Genomic DNA, 17,772 nt, shown 5'->3' on the forward strand with positions numbered 1-17,772 from the left:
GAATAGATTTTAGGATCAAAAGCATGTGTGGAAACACCACCAGGATGGCTGAAAGTGCTTGTTTGTCTGTCCTGCTGCCTGTACGAGAGCTCCTGCTGTCTCAAGCTGGCTGGAAGTCGTTCACCTTGGCTCCTTTAGCATCTCTCCATCCCGTGGGATACATGGCATCTGAGCTTCTACAGACTGATTAAACAGACATGGTTAACATTTGTCATCAGGACGCTCCAGATCACAGCATTAGAGACCACACGTGGAGCAGACAGCAATCCAAACACTAAGCTAATGGAGAACTGAGCACTACAGGTTACTCCAATAAATAACAGAAAATTGGGGTGAAAAAAAAATATGTTAGAGACTAGACTTCTACCCAAAAACATAGTGGGTGCTAACTCCAGAAGCCTGTAAAATGTCTCAGCTGCAATATTTTCACTCGAGGGGAAAAAAAAAAAAAAAAAAAAAAAAAAAAAAAAAAACAAGAAACAGAAAGAATTCTTTTGCTTTTCATCAAAATGTCAAAATTAGTGGTGAGACTGAAGCAAGTCACTCTCTTCCCACCCAAGGCAGCAGTAAAAGTGCCACTGCCTGAAGGGTTGCAGCATCCTGGAGAGCCTCCTGGGCCCAGCACGCCCATTCCAGCCGCTTTACTGGGAAGCAGCAAACGTCTGTGCGAGCACCAAGCACCCCTTGGAAGCTGCCAGCTCGGGAGAGGAGTGCCACCGTCCCTTGGGGACAAAGCCAAGCAGAGCAGCGTGCCCCAGGAAGGCTCACGGAGCAGAGTGTAGGTCCCGGGAGCTGCAGGCAGGTGGCTGAGGCTCCCAGTGCCCCCGCTGGGCTCTGCTTTGCCAGAAGGAGCACGAAAGCCCCGCTAAGGCTCCAGCAGCAGCAGCCCCCGGGGCTGGCACTAATGAAGCTGCCTGGCCCTCCTTCCCTTTCTTTCTTCTTTTCCCAGGTTGGAGCACCCCATCCCATCAGAGTGTACTTGAAAGAACAGGATACTCCCTTTGTATGGGCAAACAAATGAAGATTAATGTGTTAGTTGTAATTAATCTGCGATGACAGATTAGCAGAGCAGCGGCAGTGCCTGGTGCTGCTGCAGGAGCCAGTGCTGATAGGACAGCTGGTGAGAGGGGACACCAAATTCAATTTGCTCCTCATTTGCATACATATGACAACCATCTGTGCTAATAGCACTGCAATGTCTCTATTAGGCTCTCCTCTAGTGTGCCAGCTCACCTAGACTCCAATTAGGCCTTTCAGCGAGAGAGCTTAAAGCATAAATATTTGCTGAGGGGAGGGCAAGGGGCTGCACAGCTCCTGCTCTTCGTGCTGCAGCCCGAGCCCTCCTCACTCCCTGCCCCAGGATGTTCTGCTGCCATTCAGCACTTGCTGATGAGATGCTGAGCTCCCTCAGCCCCAGCCCAGAAATCCAGAAATGCTTTAAGCCATGGCAGAAAAGCCAAAGGAGCAGCAGAGGCTGGTTGAGGATCAGTCCTGCAGTGAGGAGGAAGGAAGCACAGGATGCTTCTGTGCCCCATATTTTCACCCAGATTTGGGAGCTCTGACTCAAATGGGTGGAAGAGGCCACGGAGAGGTCCTGTGGGGGATGTCACCCCTGGTTTCAGCTGACACCCCACTCAGCAGCTGCTGCTCTGTGCCACCAGCACACTGCCAGCCCCAGACCCCCTGTGCCACGGGCATTTGTGCCAAGTGCCCTTTTATTTCTGTGTACACGTTGCAAATGGCAGTCCCAGACTCCCCTGAAGCTAATGAGTTAATTAACCACTTAATTAATGAGCTGGCTCACCTACCCAGATCTTCCAATTCTTCCCACCCAAGGTGATTTTTACAATTTTGAGTTTATTTTTTTGTTTTTCAGCCATAATACCTCAACTCTCCAGAACTGAGAGAATAAAACTAAGCCTAACACCAGACCTGAAACTAAACTTTTCCCTAAATATTAATCTAACTCTAAACATAACAACAACACTCATGGTAACCTGAGGCCACAGCCTAAACTTACCCTAAAGCTAATTACACCCATAAACCTCACATAATCCTAGTCCAAAACCTTCAATAACCCCAAAATGAACCATAACCCAAAACATAACCATAACACATATCCCAAAACAAAAAAAGACCCAAACCTTAAACCTTGCAAAAATGTAAATCTAATAATTTACATCAAAAATCACCCTGAACCAACACTAACCCTATCCTGATTCATTACAAAAGCCTAACACTAAACCCAGACCTAAACCAATCCCAAATCCTAAAATTAACCCTAACCCTAACTCAGAATGTAAAAAAAAAAAATAATCCCAACACTATCCATAACCTCAAGCCTTACACAACCCTAAAAATTATCCTTAAACAACCTTAAACCAAACCACTACATAAACAATCTGAAACCCAAACCCACCCTTAACCCTATCCCAAACCCTAACCCTTCTATAAAGCTAATCCTAACCCTCATTTAACCCTAACCATGACCCTAATCCTTGCATAAATGTAACCCTAACCCCCTAACCCTAACCTTCCATGGGTTGCTTCTCCTCTGCACATGGAACCCTGTGTTCTTTCCTTCCCATGGAGAGGAACTCTCATTCTCATCCAGAAGACCATGGCCAAAATTTTTATTGCATCTCCAAAATTCAAAAATTGAAAATTCTGGGCTCTGAGATGCAAAAATTAAAAATTCTGGGCTCCAAGCATTGCTCCCAGACAAAAACAACCATGACAGATGGGTTTAGCTGGCCTTGACCTCCCCTGAGATGTCTCTCATCTACATCTGGAACACCAGGGCCATGAGATTTCCTTCCTGTGGCAAAGAACTGCCACTCTCACCCAGAAGCTCTTGGCTGAAATTGGAATTCCACCTCCAAAACTGAGTACATGCAAGGATTGCTGAGTGCTAGGACAGATGAGTCTGGCTGGCCTCGTCCTCTTGTGGGCCTCCTCTCATCCACACCTTCAGCACTGGGGCTTCCATGCTTTTCTTCCTGTGGAAAGAGCTGCTCCTCTCATCCAGAAACCCATGGCAAAATCTGCATTGCACCTCCAAATCTCAGCACATCCAAGGATTTCTCCCAAAAAAAGCAGCTAGCAGAGACAGGCCTGGCTGGTTTGGGCCTCCCCTGGGCCAGCTCCCATCTGCACCTGCAACACTGAGGTTACACGATTTCTTTCTTGTGGAAAAGAAATCTCATTTTCATTTTTCAGAGACCGTGACTTTCCTACCTCTTTCTTTTCTTCCCTGTCCTTGCCTTGCTTTTACTACCCTGCCATTGATTTGCCTTGCCTCCCCATCCCTGGGCACGCCTTCCTCTGCCCTGCTTTTCCTAAAACCTCTGGGCTTTCAGTCAGTCTACTGCTTTTCCTTGCCATTCCTATCAAACCTCACTTTTCCTTGCCATTCCTTTCCACCCCCTACCTTGTCTTGTCTTGCCTACACTTCTGGCTTTTTATGCCTTTTTCACCCATCCCTCACCTTTGCCAGCCTGCTCTTTTCTCCCTCATCTTGCCTTGCCCTGCCTGCTCCTCCTGACTCTCATTCCTTTCCCATCTCTCACTGCCTTGCCTTGTAAAGCCCCCATGTCTTCCCTGCCCTGCCTACCAATTCCTTTCTGCTGCCTTTCAAACCTTCATGTGCCTGCTCCTTTCTTCCCTCGCCTTGCAATGCCTTGCCTTCCTCTTCTTTGCCTTGCCTTGCCTTTCTGACCCCTCTGTGTCCTTGCCTTGCCTTTCTGACCCCTCTGTGTCCTTGCCTTACCTTTCTGACCCCTCTGTGTCCTTGTCTTGCCTTTCTGACCCCTCTGTGTCCTTGCCTTTCCTTTCTGACCCCTCTGTGTCCTTGCCTTACCTTTCTGAGCCCTCTGTGTCCTTGCCTTACCTTTCTGACCCCTCTGTGTCCTTGCCTTGCCTTTCTGACCCCTCTGTGTCCTTGCCTTGCCTGTCCATTCCTTGTGTGCCCATTCCCTGCCTTGCCTTGCCTGGCCCTTTCTGCCCTGACCTTTCCTTGCCTCCCCCTCCCTGTCCCTGCCTTTATGCTCACTAACAGCATTCTGCCACCTTTCTATGGGATCAATCCCTGCATGTTTTCTATTTTGGAGGAGGGATTCCCATTTCTTCTTATAGTTCTCTCTTCAGCAAAGAAATGAGATTTCACTCCACACATTGGGTGGTCCTTGGTGAATTTAATTGCTATTCCTAGCAGGGAGCTCTGTGGGCTAGACCTGTTGAAGTGTTATGGTGGGAATGCAAACTCCAGGCTGTTGAGCTTTTAGTCCTGGGACCTTTAGTGTGTGAGCAGCGCCTGGTGCTGTTCTGTTTGCATCCTGACTCTGTGAGACTGAAGGATTATGACAGGACACGGTGCTGAGAAGGAAAGTGAAGACACCAGGGCGGTTTGAAGCTGCAGGCAGCAAGAGCTTTCTCAGCCGGCACTTTTGTGAGCTCTGTTTTCGCTGGATGCTTTCAAGTTTGTAGGCAGACTCTGCGAGAGTGAAAAGACTTCTCAGAGCAAAGGAATTCATGCTGTGTCCCACCCTTTGGGTGTGCTGTAAATAAGAGTCTGTACTTGGAAGGGGAAGGGCAGTGAAGACTTGCTGTCCTGACAGAGGTTATTTGAGAGCAGGGACACTTCCAGCTTGGCTCTGCCCCCGGGGTTTTTCCGAGCTGGTCCCGGTGCCTTTCCTTCTTTTGCGAGCCGGCAGCGCTATCGTGTGGTTGCTGTGATGAGCTCTGACAGTGCCCAGCAAAAACCCAAGGTTTTTATCTGTCCCAACACAGTTCCGTGCACCTTCAGGCAATTTCAGTCTCACGGAGTCCCGTTACAAAAGGAAAAACGTTCAGCAGCTGGTCCGACACGAAATGTTCTAGAGGGAAGAGGCAGTGCTGGAATTCACTTTTCTTTTGGAGCCTGTAACTGCAGAACCAACAAGGAGATGATTCATCTTCCCCTACGCAGGATCATGTTCTTCCAGTCTGCAAGAGCCAGGATCCACAATGGAGCTCTCACATGGACTGCTCCCACAAAAATGGGGCTGGCAAAAGCCCAGAAAGCCCAGAAAACCAGCAGGCAAACTTAAAAATTAAGGAAACACTCTGAGCCCAGCTCAAAATAACCCCATTTTTGGGGTAGTGCAGAGCCAAGCTGCAAACATTCCTGCTCTCAAATCAGCGGTGTTAGGACTGAAAGTTTTCACTGACCTTCCCCTTCTAAGTACAAACTCTTATTTACACCACATCCAAAGGGCAACAGGAATTAATTTGTGCTAAGAAATTTTTTCACTCTCACAGAGCCTGTCTACAAATTTGATGTGATATTACTGTTTCCTCTCTGGACTCAAGAAACAATGTCAATGCTGACTAGAGGGCTTTGGGCATCCTAGTGGAAGCTTTGAGCTGTAAAAGAGGACTTTGGACCGTCCCAAAGGGACTTTGGGTCTTCAAACTGGGTCTGTAAGAATTAAAAATGAGTTTTGGAAATGAAAATTAGGGCCTTGAAATTGTGTGCCCTCAAAGGATGCTTCACTGCCACAACCAAAGGCTTTTCCTCCTAAAAAGGGATCTTTAGGGGCTTAAAAGCCTGGAAGAAGCTGGGAAGAGCGGAACAGAAACCCCCAGCACTCCAAGTGTGCCAAACTAAACGGTGACCAGGCTCACTGACAGCCCTCAGCAGCCTTTGAGTCCTGTGGCTGCTGGAGCTCCTGGAAGAGGCAGGAGCTCTGCTGACAGACAAACAGCCCTTTGTCCTCATGGTCCAGTGACTCTCAGCCATGAGAGGTGCCCAGGCTGGGGTTCTGTGGCCTCAAAGGGACATGGCCCCATGTGGCCTCATGTCACAAAGAGGCAGAGATATGGCACTGGTCCAGCAATTGTGATCTCACCTGCCCAGTGTTTGGCATCCTGAGGAGAGAGCTGCTGAAAGCTTGCTGGGCTGAGCTGGCCTTCAGGATATCTAGGCTCCTTCCACTGTGGGCCTGCCTTTTTCCAAGCAATCTTCATCCTTGACAACAGCTACAAGCACCACCAAATTTTTTTGATAGCTGAAGGTGTTTTGTGGGTCATGTTTGGGGTTTCTAAATAAGTTTGTTGAGCTACAATTATTTCCTTTCCCTTCAAGTGATGGGATTGGTGCTGAGCTGATCTTTTTGGAGATCTTTCTGGAGCTTTGTCATCCAAAGTTTTCCCCTCTGTTCCTGAGAGGAGTGATGACTGCAAGGTGGAACAGCTCCTGTGAGTCCTGGAAATACAAGATTCCAAAGGGAAAGGAAGGTGGCCTGAGGCCCAGAAATCAGAGTGGGTTTGTTGGATTTTTGGCAGAGTACACAGAGAATAATCAGTTTTCCAAAACTGCTTCCCTACCAGTAGATGTCAGCAGCGTCTTAGGCTTTCCCTGATGTTTGAGTTGGTGACTGGAGCTGTTGTCCTCGGTGCTCCTGTAGACAACTCAACATTTGAATATGGTTTTTAGCTACAACATTGTCTCACCTCTTTTCAAACACCATTTCCCTGCAGACATTGCCAAGGGAATGGCTCTGCCACAAAGGATTTTTCCCCCAGAGAAGATTTCCATGGACTGGCAGCAAAGACAGAGACCTGGAGCAGGACTCTTCAACCTGGGCAATACTTGCTACATCAATGTCATCCTGCAGTGCCTGACATACACACCCCCTCTGGCCAACTACCTGCTCTCTTACCAGCACAGCCAGTCGTGTGAGTGCTTTTAGGAACATCTCCTTGTAAATCTCTTGGGCACATCCCAAGGATTCCCAGAACCTGGAATCAGGTTTAGGAGAACAGCAGCCTTTCTCTGTTGGCCCCATGAGCTTATGTACTTTGAGCATCATCTAAAAGATGTTTGTCCTATCAAGGTGCACTCACCTTCAGCAGAACACCTCTTTCTAGCCCCAAGTTTCTACCCCTGCAAGTTGAACTGTCTTGGCTTTACTGCACAGAACACTTCTGCCAGTTTAGCCTCCCTCTGAAGTGTGTTTTCTGTGCACTCAAATATCCTGGGCTTGTTGGGACACTAGCAGTTTGGGAGTAAAGAAGTGGAGACTGTTCTTAGAACTTCAAGATCTACATTAGGAAGCTTCTGTCCCTCCCTTCCTTGCTCCCTCCCTGCTCTCCTGTTCAGGCCAGCAGCAAGGCTTCTGCATGATGTGCACCATGGAAGCACACGTCAGGAAGGTCCTGTGCTCCTCAGCCAGCGCCATCCTCCCTGGAGCTGTCCTCAGGGACCTCAAATGTAAGTTGTTTCAGGCACTCCAAGAGGTTTTCTTCTTTGTCTTCCCTCCTTCTAGGAGAGAGCTACTAAATTCTTTCTTAGTCATAGGAGAGGAGTTTGAGTATGGCAGGCAGGAAAACGCCTACGAGTTCTTGCGCTGCACGCTCGATGCCATGCACAGAGCTTGTCTGAGCTGCGAGTAAGAACAAGCAAACTGCAAGTTTCAATTTCCCCAAGCCCACTGGACTCCTTGATGTGCTCCCATCAAGGAAAACTGACGTCCAGACCTCTCAGTGCTAAACCCACAGAGGAGGTGACTCTCTGCCTTGCCATTGATTTCCAGCTTGGACGTCTCTTCAGAAGAAACTACCATCGTCTATCAAATATTTGGGGGCTTCATGAAATCTAGAGGTATGTTTCCATAAGTGCTGCTTTACTTGGTTTGTCTGTGCCCTTCTGTCTGCCTTTGACAAGCAGCTGGTGCTGTGAAGGCTGGTGTAGGAGAACCCACGAGCATAAACCAGCACAGTCAATTAATTTCACTCAGCATTTTGATTTTCCTTCCAGTCACGTGCTTGAGCTGCCAAGGAGTTGTCGATTCCTACAAGGCCTTCCTGGATGTCTCTTTGGATATCAGAGTAAGAGGTTTGCAACTGAGCTCCAAGACATTCCAAGGCCCCTGTAGCTTTCCAGAACCAAAGCACTTGTATTAAAAACCTATACTGCGAGCACAAGGGAGCTTGGTGGTGAGTGGGAAGGGGAAAGCACAGAATCCTCAGTGTCCTGCAAAGGCCATGGCACTGCTCCCCCCGTGGTGCTGGCTTTGGGCTGGACTAGCAATCATTAACCCCTCTGCAGCCTCGACATACTCTCCTGCTCCTTCCCTCTGCCCTCCCTCAGTACCCACCTGGCTCCCAGGCTCAAAGGTAGGATCAGTTTTCACTGCTGATGCCCCTGCGTGCCATTGGTAGCTGAACTGAGTGGTGCCAACACAGAGGGAGCTCTTGATGACTCTGGGAGCCCTGGGACATGAGGGAAATGTTCAGCATCACACTCTCCTTCACCTCCTCCTGGGGTAACACTGGCTCTCCTCACCATCAGCTGCCTGGGTCTTCTCGTCCTGGGAAGTGTTTGGATGAGAGCATTTCCTGCAGCTCCTCTCTCCCTCCTCCAGGCAGCCTCATCCCTCACCACAGTTCTGAAGGACTGTGTGACACCCAAGCAGCTGGATCAGAAGGAGTGCTTCAGATGTAGCAAGTAAGATGATTCCACATGACGCAAAAAACACCAGATCCTGCGTGAGGGGCTGCATGGCACTGAACTCATCTTCTCAAGGAGATTTAATGCACAATAACAAGACACAACTTTTTTAATATGCCTTTGAATAACCTTAAAATAGCGTAAGGATGTGTGAGACGGGAAAGGTTGCCTGGCCTCCTTGGGGGAAGAAGGGGTGCATTTCAGCACTTGGCTGTGTGCTTGGTTTCAAGGTGTAAGAAGAAAGCTGCTGCCTCCAAGAAGGTTACAGTCCATCGTGCACCCCGAGTCCTCACGCTGTGTCTGGAAAGGGCTGACCAGTGGACTGGCACAAAGATCAGCAAGGTGTGCATGCGGGTGGAGGGCAACTTTCCAAAGCAGAAGATTCCCCAAAGCTCTGTCACAAGATGCTCACATTGGAATTTTTGTGTTCCCTTCTGGGGAGAGAATTACCATGAAAAGACGAGGCTGGACTCTGTTCTCAGCCAAAGCATCTCTGTCAGAGCAGTTTCCTGCCACCTAAGCTAATGCTGAAGGCTATTTACTGTGGTAGCTGAAGATAATTTCTGAGCCCTCTTGGTCTCTCTGTAGTTTGTGGAGTATCCTGAGTACCTGGATCTTCGGCCATACATGTCAGACACAGCTGGAGAACCCCTCCTCTGCTCCTTATATGCCATCGTGGTTCACAGTGGGGACACCTGTCTTGAAGGACACTTTTTGTGCTATGCAAAGGTAAAGAGCACCTTCCCTCCTGACAGGGACAAATGTGTGTTGGGAAAGACAAACTTTCCCAGCAGAGTTACTGGGAACCAAGGTTTTGGGGGAGAAGGTTTCATCTGGAGCTTGATTGGATTTGTTTTTGTGTGCTCCTGGTTTGGCAGTTTTCTGTCTTTGGTGTTGTGGAGATGTGGATGTGACAGCAGGGTCAGAGAGAGAGAAAGCTTTCCCATGAGTTGGGCTGGGAGGCTTTAGGGAGCTGGAGAGAAATAATGATAATCAAATGGAAACAATCCACAGGTGTTGTTTGTAATAAGCTCTTTTCCTCATAAGGTTGTTTACCAAAGGATGGTTTCTTAATTAGCCAGTGGTGACAGTGTTTTCATTAAAGGACCAATCGGGTCCCCCTGTAGTTAACTCGAGTGTAAAAAGGAATGGGTTCCTAATAAAATTGTTACTAGCCTGAAAATACTTGGAGTATGTCACTTTTATCTGTATATCTGTTTATCCGTGTCATTTCTGACTCAGCGGTGACACGGACAAACCATGCAGATCTCTCCAGAACTGGATGCCTTTGTTTGCAGGCCAGCAATGGGCTGTGGTACAAGATGGATGATGAGTCTGTGGATGATTGTGACATCCACACAGTTCTAGGGCAGCAAGCCTACTTGCTGTTTTATGCCAGGTAAGAACCAGGACCATGTGGTCAGAAAACGTTTCCTTATCCTGAATTTGCTGTTTGTCTTCTCATCCTCCTGTGTGTCTCTGCCACAGGAGACAATTCCTTCCTGCACCCTTCAATGCTATCACTTCTGAACTATCCCACTCCAGTCCTCCTCTTTCCCTGCTGGGATTTAGGGTGCTGTCCTGTGCAAACTGCCTCTTGTCTGCTCTCTGAAGATGGTTCCTGTAGAGAAGAGGACTTAAAGGGAGCCCCTAGGAAAGACAGGGAGAGACTCATTGGCAGGGAGTGTAGTGAGGGTCAAGGGGAAATGATTTTAAAGTGAAAGAGGCAAGATTTAGTTTAGATATTGGGCAGAAATTCTTCCCTGTGAGGCTGGTGAGGCCCTGGCACAGCATGTCCAGAGCAGCTGTGGCTGCTCCTGGATCCCTGGAAGTGTCCAAGGCCAGGTTGGACAGGGCTTGGAGCAACCTGGGGTAGAGGAAGGTGTCCCTGCCATGGCCTGGGGGTTGGAATGAGATTGCTTTCATCCAAATTCTAGGATTCTGTGAAGTGCAGGCCGTAGGGGGTAAAAAGATGAGGACTTGCTCTGACAGTGGCAGACATGGTGGGAAGACTTCAATTAAACTTACCACTGGTGACCTTGGTGAAATCTTCTCTCTGTTGCTCCAAAAAATGACTGAATCCCAGAGGAACCTACAAGGAATGCCTGAAGCAGAGATAACTCTTTTTCCTCCAGGTGCTCAGATTTGAAAAAGAGAGAAACAACAGCTTCCTCACCAGCACCACCAAATGCCCATTCCATGCTCGGTCAGGGAGGGACCAGCCACCAGCAGGGAGGTTCTCCAGCACCACAGGCTCTGCCTGGCAGGATTAAGGTGGTGCACAGTCACAGGAACCATGTCAGGGAGAGAGCCAGGAGCAGATCCCCACAGTGGGGCAATGATCTCTGCAGCTGCATCATGAACAGCACCACCTGTGGCAATTTGACAGGAAGGAGGAGGAAGAGAAGCAGTCCTTTAGGCCTTGACCATGCTCCCAGGAATGTCACAGCTCCAGGGCTCTCTGACAGGATCTGCCAGCAGGCACCTGCACCAAGCCTTGCTTGGGTGCAAACCTTGCCAGTAGAGACAGAGCTGGGCAGATCCTCATGGCAGGATTACAGTCTCTGGAGCCAGGTTGTGGAGATCACAAACTCTTACCTGTCAGTGTGGAGGTGTGAGCATCCCAGAGATGCATATCAGACAAACACAGCCTGGATGATGCAGCAGCACAGCATCTGAAATTAAAACAAAATCCCACCTGTTTGGAACCAACAGGCAGAAAAGCCAAAGCCAGAATTAAAACCCCTTGTTGGCCTGTGGGGGACCAGATCTAAGTATGTTTTGTCTTAAACACTCTGATTATTACAATAGGAAAGGTCATTGGAGAAGACTGAGACAAATTCCTGCTCTGCTTTGACACTCACGCTCACTTCCCAGAAGAGGGCCAAAAGAGCTGGCTGTACATGCATGAAGAAAACAGCACAAAAAATTTAGTCTGTGTCAGAGGTAGGCACCAAGTTAACTATAAAAGGAAGCCAGTTGGCCCCCCTGGCTCTTTTTCCTCTTTCTGGCTTTTTTTGTCTTGCAATCCCTGCTCCAGACCATTCACACTAGAACCAACATGGGATCTATGGACTGGTGATAAGCTTTGTTCTCTCTCTCCCTTTTCTGTCTTTATTATCTCCTCCCTTGCTTTGTCTGGGCAAAGCATGGCAATGATTCTGCCCCATGCTCCACACTGAAGTTTGTTGTGGGAGCTTGTGGAAGTGTGTTGTGGCTTGTTAGCCAGCACTTTTGAGGAGCTTGTGGTGAGAGCTGAGAAATTATTGAAGTGTACTGTATGAAATTAAGGGCTTGTCAGCTACCACTCATGGAAGCCTAATGTAGAATTTAAGGGTTTTTTAGCCAACATCTTTTGGGCCTAAATATTTGGCTGCTTGCCAGAGTTATGGCAACAATAAAACATAACGAACTCCCTGGCACATCATCCAGTGTCTTTGTTGAGCTGATGACAATTTCCAGTGAACATCATGCCTCCGACTGGTGGGCTGTGGCATTGTATGAATAATTTACAGGGTGTTTCCTTCTTTGTAGGTTTTGAGGCGGAAATACCCCCAGTGTGATGTTTGTGTGATGGGACTTTGAGAGCTGTGTGCTTGCATGTGCCCATTTAGCAATCTGTTGCTTTTAAATATGGAGTTTAAGTCACTGCAAGGGACATGGATGTGGCAGTAGTGGCTGGAAAGGGCTGGAGGGCCAGGCCCTGAGGGTGCTGCTCAGTGACACCACCACAACTATGGAGCCAGGAACAGCATTCCCAAGGGTCAGGGGCTGGTCCTGGTCTTTCTTAACTGGATGCTGGGGCAGAGAGGACGCTCAGCAAGCCACCAGAGGACACCAGGAGCGGTGCTTGGGTCAGGGGACTCGTGCCACCACAGCGGTGACAAGGGCAGATTGTCAACCTGGAGGAGGGAGGAGCAGATGACAGGACTTGTGCAATGCCAGAGAGGAAGAAGAGGAGTGCAGAAAATACCAAAAGTGTCCCTAGCAGAGAGCAGCTTGCACAAAGAGCACCAGCAGACTGCCCTGACTCTGCTCTGAGTGCTGCCCCTAGTAGGGAATCACTCAGAGAGACACTGCAGACACCTGCACAGCTCTGCCAGCTGCTCACTTGTGCACAATGAGGCTTGGACACGAAGAACAGGAGCTTCTTGAGAAGCTCCCTGCTCATCCAGGCCTGTTGTCATCCCCATCTTCCAGCCTGCAGGGACAGCCTGCTGCTGTGCCCTCAAGATTACTTTCCTGAAGAACATCCATCCTTCCTGCACCCCTTTGTTTTAAAGGGCTGCTTCCCAAGGAAGTTTCCAAATCAGCTTCTTCAAAAGGTCAAAGTCTGCCCTCCAGAAGGGCAGTGTGGAAGTTGTGTTGGTGCTTCTCCTGGTTTCACCAGTTACTGAGAATTCTGTTATTTCATGATCATCAACCTGGAGGTTACGATGCAAACAGTAAACTTGCCTTCAGGACCAAACCCTGGCTGAGCACTTTAATTTCTGTAGAGTGTTACCAAGCAAGAAAGAACAGGGGTTTGGTTGTTGGTGGGGTTTTTTTTGTTTGGTTGGTTGTTTTTTGTTTTTGTTTTTTTGTTTGTTTTTTTTTTTAACTGGGAAAAGAGCCAAATTGCCTGAAAAGAAGGCTTTGGAGAGGAAAAACCCTGCTTGGAACTCACTAAAAGAGAAGTTGTGAACTGAAAAATTCTTTGGACACTAAAAATGAGACTTTGTAGCCTAAAAGGAGCCTGATTAGGAAGCCAGAACTAAGAGCTTCAGAAGGAAACATGGGGTTTAGGACCATCCCAATGTGGATTTGTAGCCTAGGCAGGATTTCTGTCCAATTAATGAGGGTTTAGACCCAAAAGATGAAACTCTGTGCCCTAAAAAAAAGCAACAACTAATATAAGAGAGGTTGGGAGCCCAAAAATTAAGATTTTGGCCCTAAAAGGCAGGCTTTAAGCATGACAAAAATTAGTAGGTGAGATGCTACAAATGACCTTGTGGACCCTGCAATGGAGGTGAACCTCTCTGGCTCCAAGAAATGAAGCTTTGGTGCTGACTAGAGGGCTTCAGGCAGTCCAGTGGAAACTTGAGTGGCAAAAGAGGGTTATGGACCCTCCAAAAGAAGGTTTGGGTCTTAAAGAGAGGGCTTAGGACCCTGAAAACTCAGCTTTGAAAACACTTTGAACCCTGAAGTTAGGTTTTGTGCCCTCAAAGGATGCTTTGTTGCCACAGTTTAAAGCTTTGCCCCTAAAAAGAGATTTAGGGCCCCTGGAGCCTCTCTTTCCCTCTGCCTCCCCCACCCAGGATGCCCCTGGAGTCCCTCCCTGCTTTCTTCCTCTCGCTGTGGGGGCAATCCCTGTACCCCACATCCCTGGGGTGTTCTGGTCCCCTTAAGGGCCCCTGGCCAGCACTGGCCCCGTGCCCTGAGCCTGACAGGCGTTCCCAGCTGCTCCAGCATGGAGGAGACGTGAGTGCACCGGGATCCCTGGGGCTTCCCCTGCTGCTGGCACCCCCTGAACCCTCTGTTCAGAGAGGGGGTTCCCCTGAACCCCTGGGCACCCCCTGAACACCCTGGTACCCCCTGAACTCCCTGGCACCCCCTGAAACCTCTGTTCAGAGAGAGGGTTTCCCTGAACACCCTGAACCCCCTGAACCCTCTGTTCAGAGAGAGGGTTCCCCCTGAACCCCCTGGCACCCCCTGAACTCCCTGGTACCCCCTGAAACCTTCTGTTTCCCCAGGGTTCCCCCTGCACACCCTGACACCCTCTGAACCCTCTGTTCCCCCCAGGTTCCCCCTGAACCCCCTAGCACCCCCAAACCCTCTGTTCCCCCAGGGTTCTCCCTGGCACCCCCTGACCCTTCTGTTCCCCCAGGGTTCCCCCTCACCACCCTGGCACCCCCTGAACCCTCTGCTCCGAGAGGGTTCCCCCTGAATCCCCTAACACCCCCTGAACCCTCTGTTCAGAGAATGTTCCCCCTGACCACCCCAGCATCCCCTGAACCCCCTGGCACCCCCTGTTCCCCCAGGGTGCCCTCGGTGGAGGCCTACGAGGCAGCCATGGTGCTCAGCGGGGTGGGGGACGCGCTGGGCTACCGGGGAGCCCGCTGGGAGTACTGCACCTCGGGCCCCCAGATCCACGGCGAGCTGGCCGAGCTGGGGGGGCTGGCAGCCATCAGCCTGGAGCCCCCCGAGTGGCCCGTCAGCGATGACACCGTCCTGCACCTCGCCACCGCCGAGGGGCTGGCCACAGGTGTGGGGACTCCGTGACACCCCAGTGACAGAAGGGAGGGGTCCCTGAGGTTGGGGATCCCATTGTACCCCAGGATGGCACTGCAGGGGGGTGTCCTTGTATGTCCCCTGAGGGGTGGGGGGTCTCTGCTGTGTTCCTTGGGGTGTGGCTGGGTGTCCCCTTACAGCCCTGGGATATGTCAGGGAGGTCACCATGACATCCCTGACTTGAACTGGGATTGTCCAGCTCTGGAGGGGGCTTTGGGGCATCTTCATTCCACTTCCCCCACCTTTTAGGGGTTTCCATGGGGCTTGGGGGGATGTGTATCCTTGTTTCCTCTAGGTGGGCATGGTGTGGGGATTGTGAGTGTGGTTTTCCTCATTTATGTGCCCTTTCCTCCCGTACTGGGTGCTGGAAATGGGGACATTTCCCCCTCCCACTTTGAGAACCTGGCAGGGTACCCCTTTCTCAGTTTGCAGTGCTCAGGAGGATTCCCCATTTCTCCACTAAACTCATCCTGCTTCCCCTTCAGTTCTGGGGGCTCTGTGGGGCAGTTTCCATTCCCCACATTTCTGGGAGTGGTGCAATGGGGATCTTATTCTCCCCTTTCATTTCTGGGGGGTTCATGGGGCCTGTCCCTGCCAGCCTGGGTAACCTAGGTGAGTTTTTCACACCCACCCTGCACAGGCCTGGAGGGGGAACCCCTCCTGCAGGAGCTGGCTCGCCGCTATGTGGCCGCCATGGGGGACATGGAGGGACGCAAGCCCGGACCCAGCAGCATCCTTGGTGAGCAGAGCCCAGGGATCCGGGGAGAGGCAGGGGGGCTCGGGGAGCCTCACACCCCCGTGTCCCCCCAGGCACCTCCCAGCTGCGGCCGGGGGAGCCCCAGGGCTATCGCATCCCCTTCAACCCCCGCGGCACCGGCTGCGGGGCTGCCATGCGCAGCCTGGCCATCGGCCTCAGGTGGGACACCAGGGGACACCGGGGGACACCGGGGGACACTCGGGGACAGGGATGTGGGTATCAGAGCTGGGGGGTGGGGACAGGGATGTGGGGGTGGAAGGGGGTATACAGGGATGCCACATGGGCACACGGGGAGGGACACGGGATGGGGATAAGGGGGTGTCAGAGCTGGAGGGAAGGGGACATGAAGGGATGGGAGTAGGGTAAGAGGGACATGAGGGTGTCAGAGGGAGAGGAGTGGGGACATGGGGTTGGTGGAGCTGGAGAGGACAAGGTCCAGGACTTGGGGACATGTGGTGCTGGAGCTGGGAGAATGGGGACAGAGAACATGGGGACAGCAATAGGGAAGAGGGACACAGGTCACAGAGCAGCTAAGAGTGGGATTTGGCAGTGATGGGGCTGAGAGAATGGGCACAGCAGGGACACGGACAGCAGGGACAAGGGTGGTGGTATGGGAATACAGGAGCAGGAGCGTGGGGACTGGTCTGATGCCAGTGCAGGTACCCACGTGCCTCGGAGCTGCCGACTCTGATCCGAGTGAGCATCGAGAGCGGGCGCATGACCCACCACCACCCCACTGGTGAGTGCCAGACTGGCAGGGGAGGGCTGGAGGGGACAGCAGAACCCCCCTGAAGCCCCTGTCCCCACAGGGTACCTTGGAGCACTGGCGGTGGCCCTCTTTGGGGCACTGGGGGCTCGGGGTGAACCCCCAGAGCGCTGGGGGGCTGAGCTGCTGCGGGTCCTGCCCCTGGCATGGGACTACGTGGAGAGCACCGGGGTGGCCGTGGAGGACAATGCTGCTGCCTGGCCATTCTTTGGGGAGGCGTGGCGCCGGTGAGAGGGCACTGGGAGGGTTCTGGGGGGACACTGGGAGCACAAGGAGGGGCTGGGGAGGGTACTGAGAAGGGCTCAGGGGTCCATTAGTGCCACTGGTGCCAGCCAGGTTCTCTGACGGTCCTGGCAGGGCATTGCAGAGGTGTCACTGGTGCCACTGCTGACCCTGATGCCCAGTCTGTCCCTGCTGCAGCCAGTGTCCTTTGTGTCACTGCCAGAGGTGCCATCCTCAGGGACAGTGACCTCTATTCCTGGGACATTGAGTCTTCTTGGTGGTACTGGTATCCAGTAACTGGATGCCCATGTCTATCCCTGGGTTTCCTGATTGTCCCCAGTGTCCCCACAGCTATCTGGGATCACAGGGGCTGCTGGAGAGCCACAGCCCAGTGACCCCCAGTGTCACTGCTTACCCCACTGTCTAGTGACACCAGTGTCCCCAGTGACCTCAATGTCCCCACGTCTCTGCAGATACCTGGACTCCCGCGGGCTCCTGGAAGGTGGTGGCCCACCGCGGGTGCCACCCCTCCCGTCCCCAGCCGAGCGGGACACAGAGTACCTAGGCTGGGCACTGGACGGGTGGGCAGGGCGCAGCGGCCACGACGCCCCCATGGTGGCCCTGGAGGCGCTGCTGGCGGCCGGCGGGAGCTGGGACGAGCTGTGCGCCAGGGCAGTGCTGCACGGCGGGGACAACGACTCCACGGGGACCATCGCTGCTGGCTGCTGGGGGCTGCTGGGGGGGCTGGCCTCCGTCCCCCCGGGGCTGCACGGCCGCCTCGAGTACCGCGGGCGGCTGTGCCATGCTGCCCAGCGGCTGCACACGCTGGCCTGGGGGGCACGGTGAGTGTCCCTCTGTCCCTCTGTCCCTCTCCACGGAGAGCTTGGCAGTGAACAGGGTGCAGCAGGGACCTTCAGGTGTGCTGGGGTCCAAGGCAAGCCCCAGGGTGGCCACCACATGGCCTTTTAGTGCTGCCCAGAACCTGCCCAAGGAGCCTCAGTCGCCCCCAGAGTAAAAAACATCTCGCGAGTCGCCCTGGTCTGGATTTGTGCCCTGCGCCTCTCGTCCTGCCCGTGCTTCAGGTCCAAAGCGTTCCTCTTCAGATTCTGCCCCAAGCTTTTCAAACCTTTATTTGCATACTGGATCCTCAATAGTAAGGAAAACTTTGGTGCAGTTCGTTTGAGGATTGCTTTAGGTAAATAACTGAAATGCAACACCAGAGAAAACAGCATCGCTTTTAAATCACCAAAGCCTATACACATGGAA

General features: G+C 51.8%; 2 protein-coding genes across 2 annotated transcripts; both read left to right on the forward strand.

The window, feature by feature from the left end:
- Nucleotides 1-6,575: 6,575 nt before the first annotated feature.
- On the forward strand, nt 6,576-10,118 carry LOC121349242 (ubiquitin carboxyl-terminal hydrolase 42-like). Its single transcript, XM_041459482.1, has 10 exons — nt 6,576-6,717; nt 7,142-7,252; nt 7,334-7,430; nt 7,575-7,642; nt 7,799-7,869; nt 8,406-8,488; nt 8,722-8,833; nt 9,080-9,220; nt 9,790-9,890; nt 10,106-10,118. Exons 1-10 carry the CDS (start codon nt 6,576-6,578, stop codon nt 10,116-10,118), a joined length of 939 nt encoding a protein of 312 aa, XP_041315416.1.
- Nucleotides 10,119-13,923: 3,805 nt separating this feature from the next.
- LOC121349252 (protein ADP-ribosylarginine hydrolase-like) lies at nt 13,924-17,535 on the forward strand. Its single transcript, XM_041459495.1, has 7 exons — nt 13,924-13,951; nt 14,512-14,735; nt 15,402-15,500; nt 15,572-15,677; nt 16,178-16,257; nt 16,328-16,511; nt 16,980-17,535. Exons 1-7 carry the CDS (start codon nt 13,941-13,943, stop codon nt 17,350-17,352), a joined length of 1,077 nt encoding a protein of 358 aa, XP_041315429.1. The 5' UTR covers nt 13,924-13,940; the 3' UTR covers nt 17,353-17,535.
- Nucleotides 17,536-17,772: the final 237 nt, after the last annotated feature.

This window comes from Pyrgilauda ruficollis, unplaced genomic scaffold (assembly GCF_017590135.1).
Source record: "Pyrgilauda ruficollis isolate IOZ18807 unplaced genomic scaffold, ASM1759013v1 scaffold136, whole genome shotgun sequence".
Taxonomy (NCBI): domain Eukaryota; kingdom Metazoa; phylum Chordata; class Aves; order Passeriformes; family Passeridae; genus Pyrgilauda; species Pyrgilauda ruficollis.